Here is a 20465-nt window from a genome sequence, read left to right on the forward strand (position 1 = left end):
ATCTTCTTCCATCTCTTTGAACAAGTGAAAACTTTGTTCTACTCTGTAGTGTAGACTGCATCTTACTTGTGATTAATAAGAAGATAATAGCATGGAGAGATCAATGTCCTTTCTGGTGTGGTACTTGGTTACCACCTGCATTTCCTGAAGTGAGGAGATAGTCTTCTTACAGACAGGAAGATTACTTTTTTGAAAGTAGTATTAATCCCATACCTTCGATAGTTAAAACAGTCCTTCAGCTGCAGCACTTAGTAGTCTCAAGAACTACAACAATGGTATTTTATTATGCCATTTAATATAGTTGTTATATATAATGTAATAACTATAAACTTAGGAGAGTTTAGAAGCCTCAGGGGAAAGCTACTTATCCCAAAAGTGTGCAATGGATGTTAAAGTCAAAAGCAGCTTTCAAAATCCCTGCCATGCTGTAGTTCCTGCCCTACTTCTTGGACTTCTGATCTTGCAGCAATTTCCTTTCCCCTTCCCTTCCAGAGGTTCTGCTTCTCTGTCAATGTCATCATAACAAATACCATCCCATAACAGAAAAAAAAGGAACATTTGTTTCGTGAGCAAAATTTTATTTCCATCAACATGATTACTTACATCATGTATTTTTTTGCTGTTGTTTTTTTTTTCCTGTACAGACACCAAGGAGTGAGCACCAGTGAGGGAATAAAAGCTATTTGAAATATAGATTAATATTGGCTATGCAACAGCAGGCTAGTTAGCATCTAGACTAAAACCCTGGAAAGGATGAGTAACAAGGGATTGGATTCCATGATCCTTTCTGTCCTACTTTCAATGAAACAGCATGCAAAGGAAGGAAGGAAGGAAACAAAGCAGGAGAGGAACACACGTTGAACCCCCACCTTGTATTTGTAAGGACCTGGAACATGTCTTTGCACTGTTTAGTGGTAATCTGTTTCTTATTAATGTGATATGATGTCCAAGGACGCTGCGTGCTGACCTGAAGTAATACTGTGTGCAGCTGTGGGAATGATGTAAGTGTCTTGCTCTTTAAATGGACATATTTTAGGGGTTGCTAAGAGCTGGACGCCAGGATCCATTTGCAGCAAGTAACGATATCCCTCAAAATGACATACTCATAAAGGCTGCCATTGTGCATTCTGATGTTCCAGGAGATGGCAGTCATGTCCAGCTGTACGCAGTGGGCCAAAAACTGTCCCATTCCCCATTTCCCCTGTTCATTGTATTTTTTATTTTCCTGCATTATCAAAAACTTATCCTATATATATCTGAAGAGTAGAAGCTTTCTCAGGGGTACTGTAGCTGAGCCACTTGAGAGATAAAAGTAAATTTTGGTTGTTATAGGGCCATGGATGTGTCACAAGGGCCAAAATAGCAGAAGGTAATTCAGGTAATATATGTGTGCATAGAAACACAGGAACATGTTCAGTCACAATAACATCCCTAGCATTTAGGTAAGCTGGATAACACTCCAGCAGCACTGTGGACCTTATGAAGGTGTGTTTACAGTAATAGGATACCTAGCTTGAGCATGGAAAAAGCACCCAGACCAAACATCCAGTTACAGAAGCAGTTTTTTGAAATGCAGGCCTATCAAGAGCCCATGTTTGCACCGGGTTTGCTGAGCAGTATTTTGATTGCTATCACTAATTGTACCTGTAGTAAAGATAAGGATAACAAGAGAACACAGAGATGGACACTTTCACAGAAAACAAAGTTTTGGGAAGCAGCTTTATGATTATTAAGATGCAGCTTGTGCCTTAAACATCACTGCAAGCTGTGAAATATTAGACTGTGAGAGGGTTCTGGGCTAGCATTATAGAGCCCCTATCTAGATGCTTCCCACAGTCTCTGGAGGAAACATCTTGGAAACAATCTGGACACCATTTCCAAGCAGGTGAAGGGCATGGATTCATGGATTGTGTTGTCATTGAGATGGACCTTGACAGACTGGAAAAATGGGAGGAGAGGAACCTCACAAAGTTCTAAACAGGGAAATGCAACCTCCTGCACTTAGACAGAAATAACATCATGGATCAGTACAGGCTGGGAGCTGACCTGTTGGAGAGCATCTCTGCAGAGAAGGACTTTGGAGTCCTGGTAGACAATAACCTGGACATAGTCCAGCAATGTGTCTTTGTGGCAAAGGTGGCCAGTGGTGTCCTGGGCTGCAAATGTTACAGGTAAAGGGACGTGATTCTTCTCCTCTATTTGGCCATGGTGAGGCTGCCTGGATTGCTATGTCTGGTTCTGGACTCTGCAGTACAAGAAACATGGAGCTACTGAAATAGGTCCAATGAATGACACCAAAAAATTGAAACATCTGTCATATGAGGAAAGGCTGAGAGAACCAGGACTTTCTAGCTAGGATAAGCGAAAGCTCAGGGGGGATCTTATCAATGCATATAATAGCAATGCATAATTCTGAGGAGAGGGAATAAAGATGATGTAGTCAGACTCTTTTCTTTTCAGCAGTGCCCAGTGACAGGACAAACAGCAAGAGGCACAAACTGAAACACAGGAAATCTTGTCTGAATATAAAAAAAAAATCATAGAATCATAGAATCGTTAAGTTTGGAAGGGACCTCTAGAGATCACCTAGTCCCACCCCCCTGCACAGGTTTGCATCCAAGCGGGTTTTAAAGATCTCCAAAGAAGAAGACTCCACAACCTCTCTGGGCAGCCTGTTCCAGGGCTCTGGCACCCTCACTGTTAAGAAATCTTTCATTAAGTTCCTGTGGAACTTTCGGTGCCTCAGCTTGTGGCCATTTCCTCTAGTTCTGTCAGTGGCCACCACTGAAAAGAGGCCAGCCCCATCCTTCTCACTCTTTTCATTGAGGTATTAATATACACTGATCAGGTCCCTCCTCAGCCTTCTCTTCTCCAGGCTGAACAGGCCCAGCTCCCTCAGCCTTTGCTCATAGGGCAGATGTTCCAGGCCCCTGATCATCCTCGTAGCCCTGCGCTAGACTCTCTCCAGCAGCTCCACATCCCTCTTGTCCTGGGGAGCCCAGAACTGGACACAGTACTTCAGGTGAGGCCTCATCAGGGCTGTGTATAGGGGGACAATCACCTCCTTCAACCTGCTGGAGACACTCTTCTTAATGCACCCCAGTATCCCGTTGGCCTTCTTGGCTACAAGAGTACCCTGCTGCCTCATGGTCAACTTGCTGTCCACCATGACACCCAGGGCCCTCTCAACAGAGATGCTCTCCAGAAAGTTTTTGTCCAGACATGTGCCTGAGCACCTTGCTGTACAAGGATTAGACTAGATCATCTCCAGATCTCCCATCTAACCTAGAATATCCTGTGATTCTGCAGCCTCTATTGCCGTAAGGGGCAGGGCATATGGAGTACAGTAGAAAATAAGCAATAGTGAAATATTCCCTATATATGAATCCTAATACACAAGTATAAAACTATTAACATTACTTTTTCAACCTAATGTGTAATAGTCATCTTCCATGGAGATATCTAATGCATTTGAGGCTGGTTTATAATGTCAGCATTTTTTTTAAATTCTGTTTTTTTTTTTTCTAGTAGCTTTCCAATAACCTCATTAAAGACAGTGGTATTGGATAACCCAGTACAACAGGCTGGAAGACAGAGATCCTTTTTCCATCTCTGCTTTTCCTCTGGTTTTGCTATTGTCAGAGTCCAGTTCTCTTGGTCCAAATTCTTTCTGGTATACAAAAAGTACAAAGTAAAATATAAATGTTTATTTTTATACTAAGATATTTGATGTTACACAGGATTTTTGATTTAGCAGCATGAATCAGCAATGTACTTAAATCACAGAACAAATGTGCACTTATAGAGTTCAACCACAATACTAATTATTGCCATTACTGGTCTCTATAATATGTTTATCATCAGGATGCTGGGCATCCCCAGTTGCTGGGAAAAAATATGTGGGTTGAAGCCAGCTCAGGCCTGTTGCTCTCCAAAATTCCTTTGTTAGTTGTTCAGGTTTTATGCCCTATGTTGCCCTGAGCCGCATATAATACACTTCCCTCATGCTGGTCTGGCTAATCTCAGGGAGATATTCATATTCATTTGATCAACTCTTTTGATCATTTATATCAATTAACACACTGAACAGTTACAGCTGCTTATCTAACACATGGGTCATCCTCTGGTGTTGAGATAGTCAGTTCTCTATGCAACAGCTATGGTTGATGAGTTACATTCTACATGATTTCTGAGGTTCAGGGTCACCATTGGCCATTGCCCATGTCCTCTAAGCCTTTTTGTGCTGTAGGCATATTAGTCCCAGCTATGTGTATTGCAATCAACTGACTAAAGTTGAGTCATGAATTTGTATAATAGACTTGTAATCAGTATGTGAATCACCTTGAACAACTTCTAACATTAAAATAACTGATTTTTGGTAACATTTCCAAAGTACTAATGGCCCGAGTGCTTTAATCATGTTGATCTTCTGGCTTAGACTGTGAACAACTTCAAAGTTATAGGTGGAATGAGAAAGACATTTTAGTATAATTATCTTCTCTCTCCAGAAATCAGAAAAATTAGATTACACTTCATTCTTTTAGGCTAGCTTTTATATATCCCACCCAGATAGTCTGAAAATAATGACAAAAACAGAGGCTTATATGCAAAACCTTTAGTTATATATAAATAATATGCACCATATCACAGAAGTATACAGCACCATGCTTGCAAATTAATGCTTTGCMAAAAACTAACATTGGTATTCCTGGTCGAGATTTCCTGAGATGACAGTGCCTCAGGAACCTGAAGTTGTAGGAAGCTTGTGATGCACCCAGCTTTGACCTTTGCTAGCAAGAAGCACTGTGGGAGTAGAGCTTTCCACTGTCTTGATGACAGTCCATCACCAGAGGAATCGCTGTCAGGAGCAACATGGGAACCTATAGCCTTACCCGAAAGGAGGAACAGGGTAGACTAGAGAGTTTGCTGCTACCATAAAGGAAATGACAGAGCACCGTTAGAACATGAGATGCTGACAATCAGATCAGGGAAAGCTTTGAGAGATTAGATCACAGATAAGGATTTTAGTAGTGGAAAGCTGGAAGTAGGAGTATACTGTCAAGCAATGTCTTCAATCTAGTAAAGGCTTTGTCTACAAGACCAGGTTTCTAGCAGTGGTAAGCGGTTTCCCTGGTAGAAACAGTGGTTGTCAGACAGAAGGATGTTTTTATTTTGCACCCTACAAAAGATGCTGACAGGCTGTACACTTTTGATCATGTCAGATGTTTTGCAGGCAGTTCTAGGCCAGTAACCAACTAGACATATCTAGCTCATGTATGGGTGGGGAAAAAAAAAAAAAAACAGGGCTGCTAGAGTGCCTTCAGCAGAGGACAGAAGGCTACAGAGGTAGCATATCTCAAGTCTGATTTAAAAGGTACTACTTAGTGGCCTCCATGGCAATGGAAACTGTGGTTCTCTGCCCTATGGTATACCAAGAAATAGACAGTGCCTGATCTGGGTGCCAATGCATCATCTACAATGCCACAGCCTCAACCTGCACGATTGAGAAACTAAGTCTAAAGGACATCACAATGTGGGAATGAAACCTTTTTCAGCATCCTGAACCAAAAGAAATGTGATGGGGAAACACTGCAGAGGTGAAGTGCATGGATAAGTGCTTGCATCCTGGATGCATGAAAGGTCCGCACACTGATTAACACTGGCCCAGACATCCATAGCTGTCAATATAATGAATGGAAACTGAATGGTCTTCCTGTTACTGCATGAAAAACATCTTCCTGGACACACAGAAATGCAGCTCAATCTTGAAAATGTCATCCAGAGAATCTTCTACTACTTTCAACCTCTCCCCAGGCATAAATCTGAATATGTAGCTATTAAATCTCAGCCCCTCCTGGATAGAAGATATTACAGCGACTGGGCCTGTATAGAAAGTTTTGTGCTTATTTCACAGATATTCTGATTTCAACCTCTCCTGTGATGATAGCAGAATGGAAGACAATATTGTAATAGACAAGATGGCAGGTCTTTGGAAACTGGCAGTTCGGGGTCTCTCAACAAGCCTTTCATGAATAGTTAGCCTTGGGTGTTGTTCATGACCTGCTTTGAGCCCAGAGTTATCTTACTGAAGCTGATGGCTTCAACTTAGATTTTCAAGATGAGCTACATGGGCTCTCCAGGATTCAGTTCGATATTCTTAGCCAAACTGTTCAGTTATGGGTTGGTTTTGCTGTTAGAACATTGGCTAGACCATTTGAAATGCTGGTGGACTTCAAGAGGCTACCAACATCCAGAAAGACAGATAAACTATGGAAGGACACTCGTTGTAGTGCAGCTCTCAGAGACATATTCCCCAAAGCTCTAATGGTACGTGCAGATCAATGCAATGTCAGTGAGAACACAGCAACCTGATTTTCAGTCTGTCTACTTCTATCTAGGCAAGACTGAGCCCAGCAGTCATGCAAGTGGACAAACTGAATTATCTCTCTCTGCAGGGACAAAATGGGGGACAGGGGCAAATCACACTCTGGCAATGTCACTACAATCCTGGCTATTCCCAGATAGCAATGGATAAAGTGTGAATCTAGAGTAACGTGCCTTCAGAGAACCAGCCTAATTTTCATTGAAAATGAAAAAGTAAGGATAGTCTTATCTCTCTGAGCTGGAAGGGGGAGAGATGAGAGGAGGGAAGAAGAGAAACATCTACTGTGAGGGAGAGAGATGGAGATGAAGGACAAGTGTTTATGTAGTCTTTTGATTGTTGATGGCTTTTGCTTCAAAGTCCCAGGGTTTTAAAGGCATCTCGTAAATCGTCTACTTCATAGAGTGGCTAGAGGACAAAATAAAAATAATGGATCAGTTGTCAAGTGAGCAGAAAACTACGGAGATGGGGAAAGAGGAAGGAATGGATCGAAAGGTGGTGATAGGTGGAAAAAGTCGATGAAGAGGGAGGAAGGAAATAGGGGGAGAAAGGCAAGAGAGACACGGAAGGTGAAGACCCAGAAAAGGATGGAATGACAGATGGTTCAGATGAGCAAGAAGAGGAGAAAGGAAGAGAGGAAAAATCTGAGGGGGAGGGGTACTGGAAGGAGAGAGAGAAATGGTTCTCACCAAGAGTATACGTCGGAGTTGTCTGGACAGACGGACAGAGTTTTCATGCAGCCCCTCCCAGGCTTTGAAGGTCTTTTCTCTGTTCTCCACAAATGTGTTCCAGCAGTAGAAGTAATCTGTGCAAGGCACAGGGGAATTATGGAGTTCAGGACTTCCCAAGGAGAGGGCATAATCTCTCCTATGATCTCTAAATCACTCTAATAATCTTTTCTGACTCCTTTTCCAAGCTTTTCCCAACACCTTTAATCCCCATACCTTTCAGTCATCTCTTTTCCCTCTTCCCATCTCACCTTTGAAAGTCATGATGGCAATTTGGGCCCCAGCCTTGTGCAGGCGCCTCAGCCCTTCAGGCTCTGCCTTTCGATCCTCACAGAAGTAGAGGCGAGCAGTGAAGATGCGGAGGCTTAGGTTTGGATAAGCCCGCAAGAAGTCAGCCACATGTCGGGCGCAGTCGTAGCAGGGGCTCCATGAGGTGAACCATGTGATACGGTAGCAGCGGCCTGGGTCTAGGTCCCAGGCTGAGATGTAGCGCAGGAAGAGCACCTCCACATGGCAGCCCATCTTTATAAAAGAGGGAAAGGGGCAAAGTGTGAGGCAGGGGTGAAGCAGGCTGCAAGGGGCAAAGAGGAGGGAGGAAGGAGGTTCAGTAGGGAATTTGGGAAGGCTAAGCAAGGTGGTGGATTTGTCTTAGTCCCCAGTACAAGAGGGATATGAAGCTTCTAGAGAAGGTCCAGTGTAGAGCTACAGGTCTAAGAAGATGAAGCTGAGGTATTCCCATACCTGATTGCGCAGGTATCCAAAGTCCAGGGAGCAAGAAGTGGCACTGTCACGGCGCTTCACCACATAGCAGAGGTAAGTCTCACGACGGCCCTTGGCCCAGCGCATATTCTTGAAATTGTAGAGGAAGTTCTTCCTATTCATCAAGAAGCTGCAGGAGAAAACAAGACAGAATTTGCATCCACCCTACCCTGGATCCAGAAGTTGGCCATGTCTCTGTTGAGAGAAGGGAAGATGAGAGGGTCAAGTTCAGTCATCAAGAAATATTCTTTTTGCTTGGTGAAATCCTGAAAAGCCTCAGGAGCAATGGAAAGATCAAAATAGAGCCTGTTTAGAGAAGACTGGACAGTGTTTCTTAGCCATAAAAAATGCCTGGTTGGAAAGGTGTAAAACAAAGAGATAGGGCAGGGATCCATACTGTAACCAAAAAGATACATAATGGGATAAGCATTTGCCACAAGTGCCATTCCCCCATTAGGCAAATGCAATATCTGGCAGGGGCCTGCTCCAATGGCTAGAATGCTCCCATGCCATTCTGGAGAGAGGTAGGTAATAGGAGCACTGGGAGGATAAGCAAGCCATGGCCTTTCTCTAACAGCCTTTCCCCCAAGCAAAAAGGCAGCTGAGAACAGCTGTGTTCACTGAGGTGAGATACTTACCTCCGGCACAGCAATGCAAAACAGAAGTGAATGAGTTAAAAATAACCCCATCCTCTGTCATGTTTTCCCTCTGATAGGCTGATGTTTGTGAGAGAGAAGGGGTTAGCTGTAAGTGATAGAGGGAAGGCCTTCGGGGGGTCCTCACTGAGGTGTACAAAAAGGGGCTTTGAGGTGCTTGGGAATTTCCTGATTTAAATCTAAGGATCTAAGCAAGGAAAAATTTCATATGCACATGCTCTTCATCTGTTTGCCTTTGTCACCATAAAGCCTGAGCACAGCAGAAGTTAAACTCCAGGTAGCTGGGCCGTCCTATCTCCAGTGACTCATCTCCATCTCACAAATGGCCACCACACCACAGCTGCTCACACGCATTCTCTTGCCCCCAATCTAATGTACAAACCTGTGTTTTGCTCTCATGTAGCACTCTCTATTGCACTCAGGTGCTCCTTGTTAAAACACTGGATTATCAGTGACACAATCTTCCCCTACACCTTTGTTACCCTGACTGTCCCACAGATTCACAAGCTGCTTGCACACATCCTCTTTTCTGCCATCCTCAGCCTCAGTTTATTTACAAATAAACATCATCTCAGTTTATTTACAAATAAACTGTTTTGCTTACACAGAAAGAATAAACATGTATATAGTCATTTAGGACACTGTTTATACCTATAAGCTCCTAGAGAATGAGATCACATGGGAGCTGTGAAATGTCTTCTGCTGAAAGAAAGTCCATTGAGGAGACAAGGCTTTGCAGAGTCCCGTGTACACCCAGTAGGCAGAACATCCCTACTAAGCGGATAATTCAGCCCTTCAGTGGTCAGTCACCTAAGCACTGTCCCAGTCTTGCTTTGCTGAGCTTGCAGGTTGTATCAGCAGTTGCACAAACTGATTTCACTAAACTTCATCACTCTGGCTTTCCCATTGATGTGTTGCCTCTCCCAGTTTTTCTTTTGCAAAGTATGTTCTTCATCACTAGTTCTGATTTATTTCCCACAGGTATATCTTATTCTTGGAGCAGCCCTAGTCCTCCATACATACTACCATGTATGTGCACATGTACATATACACTAACATACATGAACACATTATTGCTCCACTTGGGCTCACACAGATGTCGATCAATGGTGCATTAAAATTGTCTCCCCTTCAGACATGTGTAATTGCAGGAATAGGAGGAAAAACTGTCCCTCTTAATACTGAGAGGTGCTAGAGAAGGGACCCTCTCTAAGTATGACAGATCTCAGGGTCTTAGGGTGAAGGGTGAAAAATGAGAAAGGACATACCCACATAAACAAAAAAAAAAAAACAAAAAAAAAAAAAGATCACTTTAGTTATTTATAAATGTCAGAACAATGTGAAGACAATCTCACCAAGTAAAAATTTATGAAACCACTGCTTAAATCAGTGTAAAGGCCTATGGTTATGGAATAGCATGCAATTGCAGAGAGTGATTAGTTATAGCTAGGTTGCAGAGTAAGTGTAATGCAAGTAGAGATATCAGCTGTTGGAATGGTCTGTGTCTAAGAGCTAGGATGAGAGCAGCAGAATCAGAATGATACAGAAATCTTATGCAAGAATTAAGAGTGGGAAGGGATCAAAATGCTTAAGCGAAACAAAGCATCTGAATGTTCATCTCTCTGTTATCTTTCTTTCTTTCTAGAAAGGAAGAATGAAAAGGACCAGAAAATAATCTTGAGAAAGAGAAATGACATAGAGGGAAAAGAAAACAGGGTGACAGACAGTCAAAGAGAGAAAGGGTGACAGAAACACAAAGCTGGAAGATGTGAGAGCAGGACAGGGTGACAGAGTTAGAACAATGAGTCAGATGGAGAAAGAGAGAGGAACAGTGAACACCAGATGCAGAACAGGTTAATTCTAAGAGAAAGACTCTAAATTCTGATTGAACAAGTAGCTGCAAACATCCATGTTACCTATCCATGAGGCCAGGATCTTTCAGGTGATGGGATTGCAGGGAAGTTGTCTCACAGGCTCCGTCCAAACAGCCCTCTGACTTGATGTGCAGAAATGTGGACTGTCTTGTGTCTCTTCCCATTCACCACTATCTACCCTTCCCTCTCTCTCATTGGGTTTCAGTTGGGTATAGTTAGGGGAGGAGTCAGAAAGATGTCTGGAGATGCAGAACTAAAAAGCAAAGGTTAAAATGTAAAGGGACATTAGTTCTGAAAGATGCTCAGCTCTTATTGGTCTCCTCTCCTCTACTGTACTTTTCATTGGATCCTCCCATTCTGAGAGATAATTCTGAATTAATATCAATAACATAATGAGGCAGGAAGCATTGTCTAGTGGTTAGCAGAGGGCCTGGGAACTTGTGTACCACTAACATGAGTGTGGGCAAAACCACACTATCCCTCTGGGCCTCTGTTCATGCAGCTGTGTGGTGGAGATGATGACACAGTCCTACCTCACTGAGGAAGGGGCAGAGGGAGCCTCTTTAGTATAGGCAGGGCCCATTACACATCCATCTAGGAAGAACACAGAGAACATAAAATTGCTGAGATGCTGTCACCCCTCCCCTCCAGCTCCTCTGGAAGGGCCTGGCTTTTTGGTGGCATGTGGCAAACACCACAGGTGAAGTGACACCCATCTTAAGAGAGAAGCCAGACTGCAATGAGGTGAAATTGAATTCCTGGCCCCAGTCTGACCAAAATGCCATTGTGACTGAGCTGTGTCAATACTAAAAGAGCAATAATGAGACCAGAATCATAAAGCTGTATGCAAAAAGGCCAGTGGAGAAACTCGGGCCCTGATCCTACTGTTTACAGTCAGAACTGTCACTTTAATCTGCAAGCTGCAGAATGGGGTGCCAGGACTCTTTATCTGATGTCTCATGAGAGAGGTGCTTGCACCTAGCAGGCTTGTGGTTATATGCAGTCATGCCCATGTGCAGGATGTACAGTCTTTGCTTTGCCAGCGGAGCTCTCTGCCCCACAGCCTTCCATTCTCTCCTCCACAGCAGCCCTGCACCACATCCTCGGGTGACTGTGGCCTCTTGAAGGAGGAGCATCTTCAGTCAGGGATGGTGCTGAGGAGGCAGTCAGTAGATATTCTACTCCATTTCTCCCTCAAAGGGAACATGCTGAATGTTAGGGTTGAGGGACAGGACTTTTGTTTACCTTGCCCTAGGGCAGTTCTTTTTTCTCTGCTTGATTTACTTTCCTTATTAATTTAACCGGCCTTCAGCATGCCATAGCTGTGTGAAACCAGCATATGCAAAAACGTGAAGAGATGAGCTGCCAGACCAGAGCAGACTCTGGCAGTACCCTGACTCTGACAGCAGCCAGAAACACATGCTTCAGAAAAAGGAGCAAGAACTCCTAGAAGATCTAGGGAGACAATGTCCTATTTCCTGAGAAAATGTTTTCCTGGCTTCACATGGAGAGGAGATGCTCAATGAATACATGTTTTGTTAGGTGCAAATTTTGCAGTTTCAGTTTCCAAAGCTTTGGCATGTAGCCTTTTTGAGGACCTAGTGTTTTACTGCAGCCCTAGCAGTTTACACCTCATATGAATCTGTGTCCCATGTAATGGAGTCAAAGAGGACATTCCTGCTAATAAAACAGGGTTTGCTGTAGCATTATTTACTGGCAAATCCTTCAGGGTCAGTCCAAGGGTCCTTTTTCTCCCTTTCATGTTGTTGTTGTTGTTGTTATCAATTATTTAATTAATCAATAATAATTAATTATATTGTATTATTAATTATTATTAATAATATAATACATGAAGGATGTTTGTTACATAGGACATAGAAAACAGCAATACACTCTGGAAACATGCTTATTAAGATCACAACTGCTGGTGATTCCTCAGAAAAAAATAAGCCAACTTTAGCTACATTCTTGTTCTGACTCTTGATTTCTGTAGCCAAGTACAAGCACTTTTGCACAAGTTTTTTACATAGAAAAAACTTTTTTCCCGCACTTAATGGAGTCAAAAAAAATCTTCACAGCCAGCTTTATCTCTGTTACAAATAAAAGTTGTAAGCTATTATTTTTCAAAGACATAATAAATGACATCTTTTATAAGATGCTGGACTAGATCTTCTTTCTGCCCTGCCTGTGAGTGGAATTCATCCTTTCAGATTTAAAACATCAGCTCAGTTCCTTTATTGTTGAAAGTCTGTTTGCTCTGCAAGGAGGAGGAAAAAAGGAAGGGAAGGGACGGGAAGGGAAGGGAAGGCAAGGCAAGGCAACGCAAGGCAACGCAAGGCAACGCAAGGCAAGGCAAGGAACAACTAGAAGAACTATATTTATGTCACTCTCTGTCGTGGCTCTTAAGCCTAAATGCCTATGTAGGCTTTCTAATGTCCTTTAGACCTGTATCTTTCCTCACACTGGAGGTGATAATGCACTGAGTCAGTAGCAGCGCTGGGTTTCTGATACTTCAGCACTAATCTCAAGACCAGAAATGCATTGGTTTAAGTTAGGAGGTAGATATGCTCTTAGGAAGTCTAGTGTGACATTTTGAGAGAGACTCTCAACTCCTATGGAGTTCTGCTCGCAGCAGGAGCTGCAGCCTCTTGCCAAGACAAAAACTTGCTCATTAGCAGATGTCACCTCTGCTTCCAGAAAACAAAAGAAAATAAAGTTTGCTAAAAAATCATGAAAAGATTGTGATCCCTGACCTAACTGTTTGCCAAAAAAATCATGAAAAGATTGTGATCCCTGACCTAACTATTGGTCCTCCCCAGCTCTGAATTACTAAATTTTTAATATATGATGGGGTCCTTTTCCCTGGGAGCTAATAAACGTGGAGAATTTTTGATCACTCTGGGTTCCTTCATACTCAGTGCAGAGATATTTGAAGAAGAGAATGGGAGTGGGAAATAAAAACAATTTTACTGAAGATGATTTTACCTCTATTTCTGACTGAAACCCGTGCCAGTTAAAGTAAGCAAATACTGCAAGAAGGCTATTGTGGAAAGCCAGGGAGAGTCGCTGTCTTGGCATATATGGAGTGTTGTTTAGCAAGGGACATTACTCCTGCTCAGCAGGATCGAAGAAGAATGGTCCATCATCCCTTCATACTTCTTATACTTGGAGCCATGTGCTCTGTCTTAAAATGAGAACAGCAGAAAATAGCAGATACTAACTGTGTGAATGTGTGGGGAAATGTATTACTGTCACTGTTACTAAGGATTCAGAAAGCAAAGAGCTGAGAAACCAGAGAGCAAGAACGTGAATAATTAAAAGTAATTATCTAGCCTCAAGGCAAAGGAAAGGTTGCTTGTTTAGTCAACAGGAAGTTGTGTGCTGGTGTGTACAGATATAAATATATATTTACTTTTTCCATTCACGCTTTGCTCAGAAATCACATTTCGAAACAAGAGTCAATATCACCATTTGGCTATTTTGTATACTGAGCACAAGAAATGCAGCCACCTGCTTCCCGTCGCCTCAAGTGAAAACCTCAAGTTGAAAAACTTTCTCTGTGCAGCAAGTGCTCACACATCACGGACACAGACCTGCATAGAGACCTCAGGCGAGGAAATAGTAGAGAGTCTGTTGCAGTTATCCACAGATAAATAAATTATCTGCAGTAATATTATATTGTGTGCTCTTTCTGCAAAGATTCATCACCTTATTTTGAATGACAGACCCAACACATAGGTAATGAATTCCTCACACAGCTCTCCCAATGCTCTGGCCCTGAGTGGGAAACAGAACCCCTTAAATCACCTTGCCTTCTAAAAGACAGCACAAAGACCTTGTCCCTAGACCTGCCAGTTTTTCTTGTGATGCATCTTTGGATGCCATGCCTGGGGAGAAGGTTTTGGAAGCGGCACAGCAAAGCACTGCCTTTCATGGTGTAAAATATACAGCATCAAGGAGACATACAAAAGTTATAAGAATGTACATGATCCCCACGTTGTGCATTAATGCATGCTGCAGGATACGTAATTGAGGGCATCTTGTTGCTTGTTGTGCACTAAAATCATAAATTATGCATTTTACTAGTAATTTGGCTTTTCAGGCTTGCACTGCAAACCCTTTACCTGGAGACTCAAGTTGTGGTTTATTTCTGTTCCACTGTTGAGCTTGTTTTGGCATTGAGGGATGAGGCAAATTAGGGTGAAACTATTGAATTGAGTACACATTTTTTGACCGCAATCCTCTGAGTGCCTCTCATCCCTGCTCTTCAATCCCTTGCTAGTCCAGCCCTGGGCTCATTCCTGGAGCTAATGACCCTCAATGCTGCTTCTGTGACCACAGAACCAAAAAGCTTTCTTTTGCTCCTGTGACCACACAGCTTTCTTTTCTCCCTTCTTGTATTAGTTGGCCTCACCACATCCATAGGCAGCAGCAAGTCTATCCCTTGCAACTAGTGACTCACATGTACTGGGCTCACCATTTGAAGGAAAAAAAGGAGCTATGATGAGTCGAGGAGTTTGACAGCTAGTGAATAGATTCTCCATCATACATACAGGTAGGAAATATGATGAGTTCAAGCACCTTCATGGACTCTCTTCAGGTGTCTTTGCTAGCTCAAGGCTGTGACATGGTTGGCAGTTTGTCTCATTTACAGTAAGAAAAACACAGAGTCAGTAATCAAAGCAAAATGCAACTTCCCCATGCTGGGAGCTAGGGGTGAGTGAGTGCCTGACAAAGCTGCTTGCATCTTGCTGCGTTTTACAGCAGTGCATGCAGCTCCATCCTCCAGCACACCCTGGCCATCTCACTTAGCTCCTAAATTCATGTTGAACAGACTCAGATAGCATTCTCTTTTTGCAGAGGGAATTGCAGGCTGCACTAGTGTTATTCTATTCTCCTATAAGTTCTGGTCTCGTCAATCCAGGTCCTGCTCCTAATCATATCTTCTCCCTCCTTAGTGGAAGTCACCAGCTCTGTATCTGCAATCATATACTAGTCACGAGAAGAAACTCTGCTTTTCACCACACCACAGTTTTTCACAATGAGATTCACCTCCTAACTGCGGCTGCGGTTTCAGAGACCTGAGCTGCTTCCTATTAGCTTCTTTTTCAACAGTTGCTGCAGCTCATATTACTCTGCAAAAAGAACTGGCACCTGGGGCCTGGGTATTGAATCCTGATTTCAATTTGCTTGTTCTTTTTGGAGTGCTGARGGATAGTGGGACATAAGTGCTTGGGAGCTCACTACAGAGCAACACATTGCATGTTCCTTGGCTAACCATCATGTGTTGAGCATTCCCTGCAGTTGTACAAGCTCTTTGCCTGGAGGTCCTTGTGAACAGTGCTCTTGAGTCTTAACAAAATTTTCTTATCAACAAAGCAAGCATCTTCAGAAGATTCAAGATAGCTTTGCGGTTCTTGCCTTCTTCCTCCCCACCATGCAAAGTTGCTTCTATGCTGTTGTCACTGGTGGCATCCAGAGGGTGGGATGCCACTTTTAAACACTACTTTCTAATGCCAAACTGAAGATGGCCAAACAGTGATATTAGAGTCTCCCCTTTACATTCTGCTACTCTTTCTGGGGATGAGGGGAATATAGCACCTGAGTTCACAGACTGGAACAATTCATTTCCCTTTTTCTAGTCTGCACTCTCTGTGGGACTGCTGTGTCTACCCGTCTCTTCCATGATTTCTGTGCAAATACGTTACACTGTGAGATCATGTGAGCTCTGGATCTCTGACTACTTTCTCACAGATGATCTTCTGGAAGGAAGGAGAAGAGGAAGGTGGGGTAAGCAGGAGCCCACATAATGGGAGCACATTGGGAGTCTTCTGAAGGGACCATGGAGCTGACCCCAAACCAAGCCTCCAAGACGACAGAGACCAGACTTCCCAAGAACACAGAGGGGGCTGATTAGTTTGTCTTCATATCCTATAATTTGAAGGCCTGCTCCAGTGGAACCGAATTACTCTCTTTCAAGAGTCATCTTCTCTAATTTGTATTGTGGTAAAATCTAACTTTTTTCATTTTTTGGAGCAAAAAACAATGATGTCAGAAATAAAAATTACCCATAGGTAAGCTTGAATGGGGGTACCAGAAGGCAGCACTGCCAAGTAAACCTCAAGCATGCGGGGAACTAAATGATAAGTAGAGAAAGGTGTTTCAGTTATCTGGTTTTAGTGGAAGGGAAAGAGAGACTAGGGAGGAGAAATATTCCACCACATTGAAGTAGGAGTTGAAGCAGATCACTGTCCATGTGGAGGTCATGAAATTCCAACAATGCAGGTGTGGGACAATTTGATGTTTGTGAGACTGCTCCAGAAAGAGCTGCAGAAAAATAATGATCAAACCTGAAAGCCACAGTCAAATATTCAAACAGTGGCACCAATAACCATCCTCACTTTATTACTGAAAAGCCAGACAGTACAGAAGCATGGGAACACAAGTAAAGCATAAGAGCTTCTGGGTAGCATAAGCCATGAGCCCATCTATGGGTGTGTTCCGATAGAGGATAGAGACAACTGAAAATGTCATCTGGTGTTTGCACAAACACATAATATGTCTGCTTGTAGAGAGCCAGAGCCCTTTTGGGAGTTATAGGCTGCTCAATACTAGTGTAAGGCATAAGGACATTCACCCTAAAGTGTCTGGCTTGGTTTCATGTGAGTTTGGAGGAATGCTGACAAGACCAAAAGAGATTACAGGCTAGAGAGGTAAAAATCCACCCCAAGGAAGTGACTCTGGGGACTCTCAGGGAACAGAAGAGGCAAAGAGATTTACTGAGGCTATGAAGGGTTCAGATGCTTTTCCCAATGGATCAAAGAGAAATGCTGTGCTGATGATACTTGGTTCAAGCAGACCTGATCAGGAAAGTGCAGGGAGTCAGGGACTACTACATCCACTCTTCCAGCAGGCAGAAAAGAATATCTTTTCAACCCTTTTTCTGCAGCAAGGAGCAGACTGGAGGTTAAGACTTTATTACGCTTAGCAGCTGAAGAAAATATTTTGTCTTAAAGTTAATCCTTAGTAATGGTCCATACTGCTTACCCCCATTGCTCTGTGACATTTGGGTTCCAGTCAAGAGATAGCAAGGTGTAAGCATTTTCACTTTGCTGCTGCCAAGGGAAGGCCAGAGCAGTCAAGTCTCACAGGAATGCCTTGAGCCTGGAAAAGCTTTGTAGGTACAAGAGGTCCATTACAAGAAGCAGCATGCTTATGTTGTTAGGTTGTATTGGTGAACATATCTGAAACAATTCCTCTGCTCTACCTGCCACTGCTGCCTCTGCTTCTAAGGAATCTACTAAGAGGCCAAATAAGTTGAGAAGAAGATCCAAATATGCAAGCCCCCAGGCACCAGGGTGAATAAGCTGATTATGATGGCTGTGATTGTTTCCAAGGAGCACAGAATAACTCTCTCAGTTCTGAAAAAGAAGCAGAATCTGTGGAATAGAGAAGAAAATAGCTTCACCGGGCTGGAGCTCTGTAGCCCTGTGGAGAAATGCAGCACAAGAGCATTTGGTATTTCTTGCTCCTTTAGGCTCAACAAAAAGCCAAGCAGAAGGTGCCTCAAAAGCAGTACAGATGATGGAGGATGTGCCGTTTGACTGGCATAGCCAATAAGTCCAGGATAGTCGTATTTGTGATGATTCCAAGGAAAGACAAGAAAATGAAAGCTATGTGGGTGAAGAAAGCAATCAAGAGTCTGCATAAGGTTAAAGCTGTCAGACTCCAAAAGACAGCAAAAATGCCAGCAGTGAAACCCAAGGCTGCCACAATCAAGGCACAGAAATGGAAAGTGGTTAAGGTCATGGATTCAATAATTGATTTTCACTTTTTTTTTTCCCAAAGGAAAATAAAACTTCAATTAATAATTTTTGAAAATTCCTTTATTCGCAATTAAAAATAAGCATCATATGAACTATAAAGTTCCTTTTTGCTATTTTCTTCCATTATTTATAGCAGGATAACAGAAAAGATGGAGCCAGACTTTCCTCAGAGGTGCAAAGCAAAAGGAGAAGAGGCAGTAGACACAAGCTACAAAACAGGAATTTCTAATTTGACATAAGGAAAATGCAGAATATGATGCAACATTGTAACAGGCAATTACAGAGGTTGCAAACCTGGAGATTTTTCAAAACTCAATTGGATAAGGTCCTGATTAACTTTGAAGCTACGCTTGCTTGTTAACTTCCACATAATTTTAATTATGATCCTAACTGGGAAGGTATACTATCTCCTTATGGACATTTATTTTAAAAAACGTACAGTTCCATGTTCATTTATTCTTTCATTTTGGCAGGTGAAGTTGACAACTGGCCACATATGGAGAAATTTACACTGTCAAACAATGTCAGACTGTGTGAAGCAGGAGTAAATGTAATGGAATAATTCACCTTAACTTTAAATCCTTTTTTGATTTCAATACAGCTATTCTTTATGCATTGGGAGTTTTCTTCTTGGATGTATTGCAAGCATGTCTCCTCTTTGTAAAGGACAAACCCACAGCCTAATGAGCAGCATGCTCTTTAGGAATTCCTCCAAAATGACAGAAATGATGACACCACACTTTGTCCACAACCTGGATTCTTGTGCATGAGATCTACGCAACATGAAGCTTCTATGTGATAGCTCCCACCTTACTCCCACCATCCTCTTCACCTTCTTTCTTGCTGTGAGATGAATACGTGAACAAAGAAGAAAGACTGAGAAGAGAATGAGAGAAATAAAGGCAGAGAGCAAAGAGGAGAAGAAATGGGAGGGTGGAACTCCCCTTGCTTTCTAGGCACAGTGCCTGCCTGTGTGATTGACTCCCCTTCAAGGGGAATTCCAGCCCCTAGCAAAACAAGGTAGCACTTCAGGCTGAGGGGTAGGCACTAGAGCACTGGCCACAGCAGCTCCAAAGCTAATGACACTCATCAGTAAACAGGAAGAGTGACAGCAAAATGAGCAAAAACAGTCCTTGTGTGGGAAGTGACTACAGGCCAGCTCCAGGTTTGAACAGTTTATGAAAATCAGCCACGAACTCTTGGTCACACTTCTAAAATGGGACTCTAGCACCATTCTTTGTGGCCAAAGGTTATAAGAAACAATGTTAGGTGGAACTGTGTTTAAAGCCATTTCCCCAATTTACAAAAGAAGGTACCAGAAGCAGAGTGCTGAGAGTCCGAAATGACCAGAGAAAGGCAAATACTAATACATAGTACTAAGAGTATGGAGGCTGAAATGACAAGGGATATAAATCAATCTATGGCATAAATGCTGGTGAAGACGAGGGTCTCCAGAACCTTAAAAACAAGGGATGACTAAATGGAAAAAGACAATAGTGTTAAACCAGATAACGTTGTACTCTGCTCACACAGACTGTGGAATGTGTTGATACCAAGACATTACAAGAACTCATGAGACAAAGCAGTATCAGGAATATATGGATGTGAACAACATTTATGGCCACTCCGGCTGACGTAGTTATTACTATAGTATTTTGAGACAGGAACTCAGCAGCATTAGCCAAGAAGAAATATTGACTCCAAGGGACAGCATTGTACAATGAGGTCCATTGCATGCTCCAATCCTGAAGAATTATGGGCCACTGTTAGAAGCACTTTAATGGGGAATTTGGGCCGCCGCCACCTTTGTTCTAGAAATGCAGCTAAAGGCAACTCAGTCCTCTTGACTTCTTGCACAGGAAAAAAATACTCTATGGAATCTCTTGTGCTCTGGGTGTTACATCTTTGTGGCTGATCTATAACATGCATGCAGTATCTTTTGAATCTAGGGAAAGGTAGAGATTCAAGGAAAGAGGGTTTTTTTCATAATCCTCTTGACCTAAACGTATTTTTTTAATGTAGTCAATGGATCTTTCAGCTGTTGCTACTTTGTGCCACAGCTTTTGTTTTACTTCAACCATCTTATCATCATATTTGCGGATGGTAATTCTTCATTAGAAACTCAGGACACATCTTTAGTGAGAACATGTGTCCTTAGCATGAATATCATTGATTGGAAGGAGTTGTCCCTGTGCTTGAATTGCCAGCAGCTACCAACTGTCTGGAAAAACTAGCACAAT

General features: G+C 42.6%; 1 protein-coding gene across 1 annotated transcript; it reads right to left on the bottom strand.

Annotated features, from left to right (window-relative positions):
* Positions 1–6675: 6675 nt before the first annotated feature.
* On the bottom strand, positions 6676–8924 carry AICDA (activation induced cytidine deaminase). The gene is made up of 5 exons (XM_026044824.1): positions 8908–8924; positions 7852–7999; positions 7362–7632; positions 7072–7187; positions 6676–6790 (listed from the first exon to the last, which is right to left on the bottom strand). Exons 1-5 carry the CDS (start codon positions 8922–8924, stop codon positions 6737–6739), a joined length of 606 nt encoding a protein of 201 aa, XP_025900609.1. The 3' UTR covers positions 6676–6736.
* Between the last annotated feature and the right edge of the window lie 11541 nt (positions 8925–20465).

The sequence above is a fragment of the Nothoprocta perdicaria genome, unplaced genomic scaffold, assembly GCF_003342845.1.
Source record: "Nothoprocta perdicaria isolate Ctin4 unplaced genomic scaffold, notPer1 scaffold_386, whole genome shotgun sequence".
Taxonomy (NCBI): Eukaryota; Metazoa; Chordata; class Aves; order Tinamiformes; family Tinamidae; genus Nothoprocta; species Nothoprocta perdicaria.